This window comes from Falco naumanni, chromosome 3 (assembly GCF_017639655.2).
Source record: "Falco naumanni isolate bFalNau1 chromosome 3, bFalNau1.pat, whole genome shotgun sequence".
Taxonomy (NCBI): Eukaryota; Metazoa; Chordata; class Aves; order Falconiformes; family Falconidae; genus Falco; species Falco naumanni.
In genome coordinates this window covers 60,751,178-60,763,488 of record NC_054056.1, presented here as the reverse complement: position 1 = coordinate 60,763,488, position 12,311 = coordinate 60,751,178, and the positions used below count along the sequence as shown (strand labels likewise).

General features: G+C 42.6%; 1 protein-coding gene and 1 long non-coding RNA gene across 3 annotated transcripts in view; one reads left to right on the top strand and one right to left on the bottom strand.

Moving 5' to 3' along the window:
- The window catches only part of RALBP1 (ralA binding protein 1), a 34,585-nt gene extending 29,397 nt beyond the window's left edge, over positions 1-5,188 (top strand). For both annotated transcript variants that reach the window (XM_040587978.1, XM_040587979.1), the window contains exons 5-10: positions 521-682; positions 1,118-1,249; positions 1,568-1,675; positions 2,453-2,574; positions 2,980-3,103; positions 3,382-5,188. In XM_040587978.1, the coding sequence (XP_040443912.1) occupies positions 521-682; positions 1,118-1,249; positions 1,568-1,675; positions 2,453-2,574; positions 2,980-3,103; positions 3,382-3,645 (912 nt within the window). In that variant the 3' untranslated portion in view covers positions 3,646-5,188. The remainder of the gene's footprint in view (positions 1-520; positions 683-1,117; positions 1,250-1,567; positions 1,676-2,452; positions 2,575-2,979; positions 3,104-3,381) is intronic.
- LOC121085372 lies at positions 4,007-10,277 on the bottom strand. The gene is made up of 2 exons (XR_005827034.1): positions 6,561-10,277; positions 4,007-6,460 (listed from the first exon to the last, which is right to left on the bottom strand). It is a non-coding gene; the product is annotated as an uncharacterized LOC121085372 (long non-coding RNA).
- Positions 10,278-12,311: the final 2,034 nt, after the last annotated feature.

Sequence of the window (12,311 nt, the reverse complement as noted above, 5' to 3'; positions counted from 1 at the left end):
TGAAATGTAATGGAAGGTGTAGTATCAAAATAAATACTTGCTTCTGTTTTGTGTTAAAACAAGGCATACAGTAGCAGGTCCTTTCAAACTACTTTTTTCAACCATACTAAATTATTTGAGAGAGAAGTTACAGACTTTCAGGTAGGGGGAGGAGAGAGAAGGTAGCCAGCAACCAGCCACAGCACAGTATGGTTGATGTCCCATCTTACCTGTTGCTGTCACTACCTTTACGTGAGTAAAAAGTAAGATTTAATACATTTCTGTATCTACCAGTGATGGAAATTAAGACATGTGAAAATGCCTCAGATACACAGGTGAGAGAGACTGAAGTGATTCCTTGAGCCCAGCGCTGGGTCATTGAAAGCATCATTTTTAATCTAGCTTTTAACCTCTTAGGACAAACACTCAGAAAGGCATAGTAAAGGCTGTTCTGTTTGTGAAGAAAGATACTGTGCTTCACAGATACACGTGATATGAATAAATTTTCTTAACCAATATCTTGTCTGTCCTTTCTTTGCAGATCAGCAACCGTGTCCTGTATGTGTTTTTTACACATGTTCAAGAGTTCTTTGGGAATGTGACCCTAAAGCAGGTGACAAAACCTCTTCGCTGGTCAAATATGGCAACAATGCCAGCACTTCCAGAAACACAAGAAAGCATCAAAGAAGAAATCAGGCGACAGGTTGGCAGTTACTTTAGTGTTTTTCTGTTTCTCGTTGTGCTGGCTTGTATATATTTGGTAGTGAATTCTCATAAACTTCTAACCTATTCTTTAATTCTATCACAATTATCCTGTCAGCGGAGACCACTGGAAAGAGATTGGTGATATTCTTACCTGTTTCATGGGTTTAAAGTTGTTACAGTATTGCGATGATTATAGCCGTGTCTGTCATGCATTGTGTTGCTCTGTCCTTCAAGACTTTTATTGTGGGAGGGAGGCTAGGAGAACGTGTTAAGAACATCTAGATCATGTGCTGAATGTATGTTAACACGTGTTATTAGACATCAAGCTTTGAAAACCAAGACTCTTAAGCCTGTTGCCACAAAGCCAAAAAGATATTTTGTCTGCCCTGCTATGATACCTTAAAGACACTAATTACTTTGGCAATATTTCTAGGAGTTCCTACTGAACTGTTTACACAGAGACTTGCAGGCAGGGATAAAAGACTTATCCAAAGAAGAGAGACTCTGGGAGGTGCAAAGAATTTTAACAGCTCTTAAGAGGAAACTAAGAGAAGCTAAGAGACAGGTGGGTAACTTTTCTGGTTATTGGCCAAACATCCAAATCACAGATCCCTAATTTGCAATGATGCAAAGGCACCCAGTTAGATTAAACCACATTTCAATCTTTGTACTCAAGGTTAACAAACTTCAGAAGCATTTTTTTTTTCCAAACTGTCTCATGTCCCAGAGAAGGGACAGACCTTGCTGAAACCTTTCAAGACAACTGAGATGGTGATTCTGAATTTGGAAAATAATACATTATATATACATAAAAAAAAAATTTCTACAGTAGATAGTGACCAGGGAAGCTGTCCTTTTGAAAGTTGTTCCCTTTCTCTGGCAGGAGTGTGAAACAAAGATTGCACAAGAAATTGCTAGCCTTTCAAAGGAGGATGTCTCCAAAGAAGAAATGAACGAGAATGAAGAAGTTATAAATATTCTACTTGCACAGGTAGATGGCAGGCACCTTCCCGTTTGTCTGCTGCTATTTCTTGTTCTGTATCTTTCAGAAATACTAAACGCTTCTCTGTTCCTTCTAATGCAGTGGGAATGGAAGGCTTAAAGGGGGGTCTCTCTGTCCATTAAAATACAAGACTTTGTTCTAATGGTAAATAAATTAGGGAAGGAATGCTGCCTGCAGGAGGGAACCCCAAGCTGAGTAGACTTGTTGACGCAGAAAAGAGACCCTGTGCAAAAAAAGAAAAAGTAGCCTCTGTGGTGTTAATGTACTTAGAAAGCACTTCCAGATCTAACCAGTTCTAATACTGTTAACTACTTACTACTGTCCTGCTGATCAAAGGAAGTAAGGCACTGCTCTGGCTTTTTTTACCTTCCTTTGCTTCCCTCAGTAGCTTTGATCTTCTTTCCAGTGTACTTTCCTCCTTATATTCATCTTCAAAGAAGTATTTTAGAATTCAGTTTTTCTAGTTATTTTACTGGTTAGCCAGAGCTTTCCCCTCCTGTGATTTAAGGAAAAACAGGCAGCCAGGCCTGCAGAATTTGGTGTGTCATCGCCACAAGTATTCAGTACAGTGATAGTCTCAAGGATTCAGAACAGACGTTGTTGATTTTGAACATATATTTGCTTTGTGGTCTGGATGAATCGGATTTCAAAGCAGGCATGCTAACCACTTCTACTGAAAGTATGCCAGAGAAGAGCATAGTCTCGTATTTATGTTCCTGTAGAAAATAAAGTCTGGGCTTTAAGTGAACTAATTGATCGTTGCAGGAGAATGAGATTTTAACAGAACAAGAAGAACTGCTGGCCATGGAGCAGTTTCTGCGGAGACAGATTGCCTCAGAGAAGGAAGAAATAGATCGCCTTCGAGCAGAAATAGCTGAAATACAAAGGTAAAAGAGAAACTACTGGCACCACAGCCCCCAGCAGGAGAGCGTTCTCATTAAAAATACATAGAGGCTTTTCTGAAATTGTACTCTAAACTACACTTAAAAGCTCACCCTATGAACATCACATCTGAAAGCTGCCTCTTACTGAAATCTCAGCAACTATAATATTTTGTTAGTGTAACAACGGAATTATGATCTAAAGGAAACTAGACCCTCTGCACTACAAAAAAAAAAAATCCCCCTAGGAAATAACTGGTTTAATTAATTAAGCTTTGAAAGGAAATTCTGATACTGTTTTTACAACCATTGCAGATTATTCAGTGAATGTAAGTTCACTCTTTTAACGCTGCTACAGTTCTGGCAGACTTGAGGAAGCGTTTAAATTGGACTTTGTCATTGATCTTTCAGTCGCCAGCAGCACGGCCGAAGTGAAACTGAAGAATATTCTTCTGAGAGTGAAAGTGAGAGTGAAGATGAGGAGGAACTGCAGGTCATCCTGGAAGATTTGCAGAGGCAGAATGAAGAACTGGAGGTAAGATTTGAATCTTGTTATTAGCTGCTGTTCTTCTCCCTAATGGTTACTCAATTTAGTCTGCAGACATGTTTGCACATGTGCAGACGGGTAGTTTTGCATCAGTTTTGCCAAGGGGTACAACCCACATGCTCTGTTTTTAAATCACCGCTGTGTGCAAGTCCACGTTGCTGTCCAGGTTAACAGCAAAGCTTCACTGTCCAATGCTAAATGCCCCCACCAGCTACAAGCAGCTCTTTGTCAGGAGGAGCCTGACGTTTGTTTTCCTTACTTAAAAGATAAAGAACAATCACCTGAACCAGGCGATTCACGAGGAGCGAGAGGCCATCATAGAACTGCGAGTGCAGCTTCGACTACTGCAGCGAGCTAAAGCCGAGCAGCAGGTGCAGGAAGAAGAGGAGCCAGAAAAACGCGGGGGTGTTTCTCAGCAGCAAAGAGACAGTGTCCTGGAGACAAAAGCAGCCAAAGAGCAGCCAAAAGCAAGCAAGGAGCAGCAAGTCAAGCCATCACCAAGTAAAGACAGGAAAGAAACTCCAATTTGATCAGGCTGCTTGGATATGCATAATATCAACTGAACTGTGCAAATTACTGTAATTTGAGTCAAACTGCACAAATTATTGCTGGCTGTGTACATTCTGTAAAGAAACTTTTCTTTAAGCCCTGGAGACTTTTGTCTCTCATACTTGTGGCTTCTACTCCTCAGACTCAGGTGAGTTTGGAGAGGCCAGAAAAGTTTTCCAGTTAGTATCAGATTATTTCAAGACTGGTTTCCTTCAGGTGATTTAAAGTAATTCAGTAATGGTTTTATTTTAAACCAAAATCATCATATACATTCATTTGGAGCAGAATTGGAAGATCTCATTTTCAGTAAATAAACAACACCCCACCCACACTTACTAATTATTTGCCTTGTGAATCTCTTCATCTTCATTCACCATTATTTCTGCTTATTAACCTAGTCACTTCTTGCTTGTGCCTTTGATACCTTTCTGATGCAGATTATATACAAGGGAGCTTTAAATTTATTCTGGGTTGGCTGAAAAGTTGGGAGACTGTGGGGTATAGTGTTTACCTAACATGCCCTTAAGCTTCATTTTTGTTCTGAAATGTGCTGAATAAATAACATCTCTCAAGTTTTTACATTTATGTCCCTGTACGATGGAAATGTTCATCGAGAGCCGTTCATATCTATTAGCAATGTAGGTAACCCATTTAGTCATAAACCACCATCATCATACCTGTGTTTAAGACAGGCTGTGTTCACACTGTTGCCATATTGCCAAGAGCTTTTTTTTTAGTCCATGTAGAATGTTTCAGTCCCTCTGAGAAATCCACTGATGGATGCTTTAGGCAGTGACAGGGGTGGGTTATGTCACTTAAGAGACATCTACCTGACCAAGCAATATAGCATCTCTCTCTGCAGAAACAAGCCTGAAGAAGGATGCCAATGAGAGGCACTGTGGGTTCAGCAATAGCCTCTCTTTTTTTTGCTGTTTAAAAAGCCAACAGCCACCACCTGGGACTTACTTTTGGTTTCATCTGGTTTATTGCTTGTACCCTTTAAAAGTCTCCAGCCACACTGGCATTTAAGGGCCATTTAATGTTTCAGATATACTCACAAGACTCATCCATCAATCCATATATAGACAGCAAACTCCACAGAGTGCATATAGGCTATCTTATTTTTTAATCTGGATATTTATTTTCAGCACCTGTTGGATGTGGTTGTATTCTTTATCTATTGCACTGTTGTGAATCATTGGCCATGATTTGATTTTGTACAAATAATGCTTTGATATGTTATAGAAAACAGCATAGTATTTTTTTAAAATTTGGAAAAAAAAGTTTATAAACACAGAAAATGTGGTCAGATGACAAATGTAAACTAAAGCATTCTCCCTTGCCTTCGTTACAAACATTTTATATTTGCTGGCAATATTTAAACTTTTTTTTGTTTAATTCACACTAATTCCTATTGAATTGTCATGGGTTTTTCTAATGTTCTTCAAATCTCTTAATATTGGTTAACTTTTATTTTGTTAGGATTGTATTTATCAAACAAATAAATTCAACAGCCATTTGAAAGTAGTTTCTGATTTATCTGCTCCATAATGCAAACGACAGTTAGTTATTCTTCTTGGGTAGCTGCCTGCAGCTGAGAAGTTTATACGAAAAATGTGTTCAGACTTCCTTAACCGCTTTCCTCTGACAGAATACCGTCAGCTTCTGTAACTCAGCTAAAGATCAAGTTTAATTGGATCAAATTAAAGATTTTGAGACTTTGCTTCTCTATTACTACTAGAGATTTCAGTTGCAAAGGTAAAAACCATCCTATTTGTTCACATCATTACTTCCAACACATGAACACCGTTCTTTACAAGGCACTTGAACTGTGTTGCCACTGAAGTCTTAAATGGAGGTGGAATTGCTGCTCCTGCAGTAATACAGCAACTGTAACCACAACCAGAACTTTAGTTTCAAAACACCAGAAAGATGTTTCTTTGAAACTTTCTTTCATGTTCTTTCAAATGCTATGCCCAACGATAAACAGTTATTGATAAAATAACTCCCGTCAAGCTGTAGTTAAAATTTTAGGTGTGAGTCAGTGCTGGCCAAATCAAACACCCACTGACAGCGCTGAAACCAGACAGCCTCGGGGAAGTCCCGGGGCAGGTGGCCACAGCCTCCCAGCCCTACGTCACACACCATCCCCTTGCAGAAGCGCTGTGGGCAAGGTGCTCACCCAGGGGCAGTGGGGCTGGGGCAAGGTGGCTGCTCTTCCTGCCCCAATAACCTCCACGATGCGGCTTTCAAAGACTTTGTGCAGCAGTTGCGAATACTTAGCCAAAAACCCCAAAGCTAATTTCAAATAAAGTGGAAAGTAATTAGAATACAATAATCTTGACTGCGTTATTCAGATCACTTTATAAAACTGCCTTACCAGCCCCAAGTGCCTTACCGTGAAATCTGCAGCTGCGGTGCTCAAGCGATCACCTCCCGTGGCGCCGGCACAGCAAGCCACCTTTGTGAGGTCTTGAATTTATCTATATTTATCTTCAATTTATCTAAAGCAAAGCATCGTTGAAATTGACTTAAAGTCAACAGCGTGCACCTTGTATGTGCTGAGTGCAGAAACACCACCTCTGTCAGACGCCAGACTGACTTACCTTTACCAAAATGAAGAAACAACAGGCCTTCAACGTTTATTCTAGTGTTCTTGACAACTTTTGTGACAGTTTGATGTGGCCCATCCACTTTCCTCTTGAAAATCTTAGGTGTTTCCACCACGGAGCATTACTTCAGGACAGGGGACAACTACATACCTTATTTGTCCTTATAGTCCTTTCCAACACAACCCTGGAACACATGTCAGACCAGTCAGAAACCCAAAGGAGCAAGAAGCACCGTATAAACAAGCCACCGGGACTACAATGCCAACATGAATCAGGACACAAACCTGGTTTTGGCCAGCAGCAGGTGACTTCCAGCTGGAAATGTGACCGCTTTTGGACTCATCGCTTACTGAAATACTGCAACTGTACAAACCAACTTCAGGCCTCTTGCGTACAAAGAGGGATTTTTTCCTCCCAATAATGTCCTTCCATTCTGAAAAATAGCAGCCTGAAGTGAACTGTTACTGTCCAAGCGGTCAAAAAGGGGTGGTGGTGTTATATTTATTGGTAAGAAAAAAGAAAAAAAATTAAAACAGTGGGCAGTATCCCTCTCAGACCATACCCCTAACACAAGTCTAAAGCCATCAGCTTGTGTCCCAACACCTTGCTGCATTCCAGTGGCCTTCCATGTTTCCTGGGCTCTGCGTTGTCTACACCAGGTTTTCAACTCAGCTTCATTCTGATGGAGGCAGAAGCCACCTTCTGAAAGGTTTTCTCTCCTCCTCTCAGGGAACCATAAGGTGTTCCAGAAATTCATCATCCATGATGAAGATAAAAACTGCTGTACAGGAAGCTTCCACCTCCAGGCGCTAATTCAAATACTAGCACTGAGAGATTCATTTTTACCTCTCTGTCCTGTCAGATAGAGCTAAATCTAATTTTTGAAGTCTATGTACGAAGCCAAGAATTTTACACCTGATCATGTAAGACTATTCTGTTTCAATTAAAGAAAAAAAAATATCATTAAAGCACCAACCTGAACCTCTGCCAAAAAGGTTTCACCAAGCTTAAACTGCCAAGGTTTTCTGTTTTCAGCATGCACCTCTGACCCACAGTGTTTCATCTGCAGAGGGGAAAATGCCTCGTTCAGACCAAACAGGGCTTCTACCCAGCAGCGCAAGTTCTCTGCAGTGTTCTTTACAACAGACTCCGGCAGCGCTGCACTCTACCAGGCAATGGCTGTCAGCCTTTCCTGGTGCTGGGAGACCCGGCACAGCCTTGGCCCAAGCCCCCCGCTGCTCCTCCGTCCGGTCACAGACTGTGGGTACCCAAAGTAACACCTGTCACAACAGACCCCTGGGAGACTCCGTGCCCCTGACTCGGCCCTGGCACTTTCCCTGCTGACCCTCTTGGATGCAACAGACTGCTACCGTGTTTTGTCTGGAGTTTCTTGCATTGCTATCTTGAAAGACTTGAAGGAGGTGGCCTGCCAAAGGGTTATGTTGCAAAGCATATGATTTTAACTGGAAAACCCCACTCCCACGCACTGGAAAAATTCCGTCTGAACAGCAAAACACAAGAGCTCTCAATACAGTGAAGTTACTGCTGAAGGCAGCGGGAGCAGCCCACGCTGCTGGCAGGCCCCATGCCCTGCCCTGCCTGTACCCTGCGATTATACGAGAGTCAGAAAAGTGGCCGAGAGCCCTTCTACTGTGAGGCTAAAGGTTGCGGCACCCTGAAACCTCTAATGCTGCTCCTCAAGTCGTTCTGACTTGTCACCCAACTCCTCCCTACATGCAGCTCCCCGGCCTGCCCCATCAGGTCAGGGCTGCTCCATCCTCCAAAACAGGAATGCACCACGGCCGCTGGAGAGACCAGCTCACTGCGAACTGGGGCTCATCAGCATGGGCCTTCCCCTTCCCAAATCCTTCTTTTTTGCTGGACTCCCCCGTCTGGGAGAGGAACCACCACGCTGCCCCCCTCACCCACAGCCTGAAGCTCCCCTTCGGAGGGGGAAGGGAGCTGGCAGCACAGCCTTGCTTAGCTCCAGCTCAGAAGATGACTGGGGAAGTCAGCAGCCCCTAAACATTTTGATTTGACGGGTGGGAACACTGCATCCAAGATTTCTGCACCAAGGAACGCCATTTGCCAACAAGCAACAGGTCTGCCTGGGAGTCCCACGTTCCTGCTGCTGCACCCCCCTCACACAGACCCTCACCCCGGTCCTGCGAGCCAGTGCCTGTTCTATTGCGGTGCGGGACCTGGAGGGAGGTAGGGGAGGACACCTCTGCTGACCGTACTGCTCGTAGGAAAAAACACCATCAAGCACAAAAATCCAGAAGGTGAATTAAAAAAAAAAGCAAAGCAAAACAAAACACAAAAGCCCTCAGTCAAGAGACCAGAAGAAACAACTGTGAAATAAATGACCAATACGATGCCCAGGCCCCATCTCAGCCTTGTTGTCCCCTTACTCAAACCAAGTTTATCGGGATTCTTACTTACCCAAGAAACCTGGATTGACTAAAACCAACTGAAATTTCTTTTGATGTTCAAACAGCGCACCTCTCCTCCTCTCAGTAGCCTTGTTAAAGCACATGCAGAAAAGTGTGCTCAGTACCTTCACTTCTCACAGCCACGATTCAAAACCTGCAGTTAATGCTTTTAAAACATTTCCCATACAACTTTACTACACCTCTGCAGAAATGGGTGTTTCAAGCAGACCACGATTAGAGGGCTTTGAGATGTTTAAATATCTCTGTACTTGTCTCTGCTAAATCACAAGTGTATTTTAATCGGCTGGGTGTAGTCCAACCTCAACAGCAATCGAACCCCAAAACAATCCCACTGCCTTGGGCTCTTTACTTCCTTTTCTGATCCAAGTAAAAAATAAAGTAAAAGTTAAGTAAAACTAAAAGGCAGAGTCTGAAAGCACTTAGGGATCAGGGGGAGAAGAAGATCGTGCACATTTTAAATGGCCTTTCCTGTCATAATGTTACATTTTTAAGGCAGTCCATCGGAATGTCCTAACTCTGCATATAAAGAAAAGATTAATTACTTTAAATGTACCTTCCATGTTGTCTGAACGCCAGCACAGCTAGGAAGACGAGCCTCTCCCAGCAGTATCAGGGAGGGGAGAACTGACATGACAGAACAGATGAAACAGAACCAGCTTTTGCCCATCTGCCTGTCTCAGCCTCCTCTTGCCATCCTACCAAGACAGAGCGGTCCCCAGGCTGAAATGAGGTCAGAAAACAAGCACTGCACATCAGCTTCCACACAAAGGACAAGGGAACAAAAGCAGACCCTGCCAATGGGAAGGAACCCGATCAAAGCGTCAGAGCGTGCCGAGCAGAGACTTTGCCATTCTCCCCTCTCTGCCCAACCACCACCAACTCAAATCAACCATCTCTGAACCCTTGCATCTGACAGTGCAGAGAAAAGGGGGCAAGCACTAAAAAGTGCGTAACAAGCAGCTGAGGGGTTATGATCCACTGGCTGAACATGAAAACAATCACAGCCAGACCTACACCTGCCAAGCCCAGCCCATGTAAACATTTATTTCAGCTGGTCCAAAATTAACCTGCTATTTTGTAGTCCTAATGAACCTCAGATCTTGTCCACAGGGCCAGGAATTTGTGCAACAGCTATCTGGGACACTCAAAAGAGTAAAAACTGATTTCCAAGCATCAGTCATGTCTCGTTTAAAAACAAACTACCCTCAAGGGGGTGTCAGACATTTGCCAGTTTTTATTGGCATGACATCCGCAGGAAAGCGTGGTGAGGAAACTGCCCTACAAAATACTGACGTTCTCTGGGCAGGAACAACCAAAGACAGAAAACCTGCTGTGAAAAACAGCAAGAGGGAGAAAGCCAGACAGGACTGATCTGGTATTCTCCCAAGAAGGTGGGGGTAAAGCTGTGATACTGCTTTTGGGAAACCATGGACCAACAGATGACAATTTGGTAGCCACCACACTTTCTGCTCAAGAAATCCTGACCAAAACAGAAATCAATTGAGATATAAAGCTCGAATCTTTCTTTGGGGAAGACACACGAGAGAATTCACCAGGATCTTTGGCAGTGTTCCCAGGCACTGTCCCACAGAAAAAACATCTTTCTTCACTGCTCAGAACAGATATACACATTTTGCCAAACTCCATATCCTTAGGGACAAGTTGAAGCTTGAATTACCAACACCACTAACACTGCTGGCATGAGAAAATTCCCTATCAAAGTTCAGCAACAGAGACAACAGCCCTCAGATCAAGTGCTCTTGGGCAATGCTGAGAATAAAGCAAACCTTTCCTTACCTTTCACTTCTTGGGAATCACCAAATGAAGCAGAAAAAGAGGCAGACAGATCCATGACATGCTGGGTGAAGGAAAAAGGAGAAAGACAGCTATTTCTTCTCTTCCCTCAATATGATCATTATTTGTTCCACGTCAGGGGAATTCAAGCACTCTGCAACTGAAACCACTCAGTTTTCCTTAGGAAAAGCCTCAAACTTTACCTCAAATTCACAAGTCCACACGAGTACCGAAGAAACACAGAACAGAGAAATAAAGCATCGGGAAGATCGGTCTCATTTTTTCAACTTAAAGGTGTCTTACCCTTAAATAACTAGAAAATACCTAAATGGATCAGATATAATGCTTCATTTTACTGGACTAGTGGAACAAGTAGATAGTACAGTTGGATATGTTCATTCTGGACTTCAAACGCTAAGGTTTTTTTTTATTTATTTATTTTTTAAGTCTCACTACTCCTCCAGTGAGTACTGCATTCCATTCACAGTTAGATGACCTGAAGCATGCTCTGGTCTCAACAAAAAGCTGATGCCATTCACCTTAGAAATCACACACGTGACCCAACTACAATTCAACCGTCACTGAGGCAAAAAACAAAGGGATTTATGTACCCCCCAAAAAATGCGGAAATTCACTGGACTTCAACATGCATTTCTCAAATGGAAATCATCTGGCCTGGGAAAGGACTAGTTACTTTTAGTTGTTCTCCATGTCAGCAGGGAGAGCTCAGATATCCTCCTGCCTGAAGAGCTCACTGCTTTCTGACAGTCTGCTGGCACCCTGCCTAGTTCTCTAGGGATTTGCACATGATTTCTGAACAATTCTTAGAGAACATGAGGAGGAGAACACCTGATGAGAGTATTACCTATATTACAGTAACTTCTGACCTGGGCATATAGTTGCCTTTTCAAACTTTAAGCCAATTTTGAAAAGAAAAAGGGACAAGCAAAGGAAAAATCTAAAAGGAAAGAAAAAAAACCTCTACACCAGAACAAAAAAAACAAAACAACCAAACCCGAAAGAAAACAAACCCCAACCCTAAAATAAATAAAAAAATATTTTAAAAATCAAAGAAAAAACCCCAAACCCACCAAGCTTCAAGGCAGACAGAGATGGTTCTGTATCATGCGTCCATGGCCATGCTCAGGAATCAAGAAGCAAGCTTCTGGGGAGTAAAGAGCAGCTTTCTGTTTACCAGAGAAGAAACTGCAGAGGAATCTGTTTTCCCAAGAAAAGAGGGCCACACAAAAAAAAAGACATGCCTGCCTGAGGCTGAACTCCGGAGTATCGGGCAACCGACTGATAAATGAAAAAGTTCTGCTAAAATACATCAAAGATAAGCTGACATAAACCATTTCTACTTCCTCAAGAAAACAAGCTTCATACACTTCAGGTTTGCCAGGCTGGAGGAAAGCTGATTTAAGCAAGTTGCCCCTGGAAGACACAGAGGAAGATATTGTATCAGTATTTTTAAATGAGAGGAAACAAAAGCAGTCAAGGGACTGAAGGTAGGTTAAGGGCAGCTCACAGTTTCCTGTAAATCTGGACTGAGGTGGATACTCACACTCACTTTAGCAAAGATGCCGTTTCACACTGGAGCGACAGGTTCCCAAGCACAACAGGGATGCTTGAAAGACAATCTAGCAAAACCTCAATTACACAGCCGCGGCATACCTGTGCTGTAGTACACTCCATCTCAAAATGCAAAATTCTTCACAATCATTAAGCAAACCACTTCCCCCTGCAACAGCCATCAGAGTGTAAAGAACTAGAAAAAAAGACAACCAC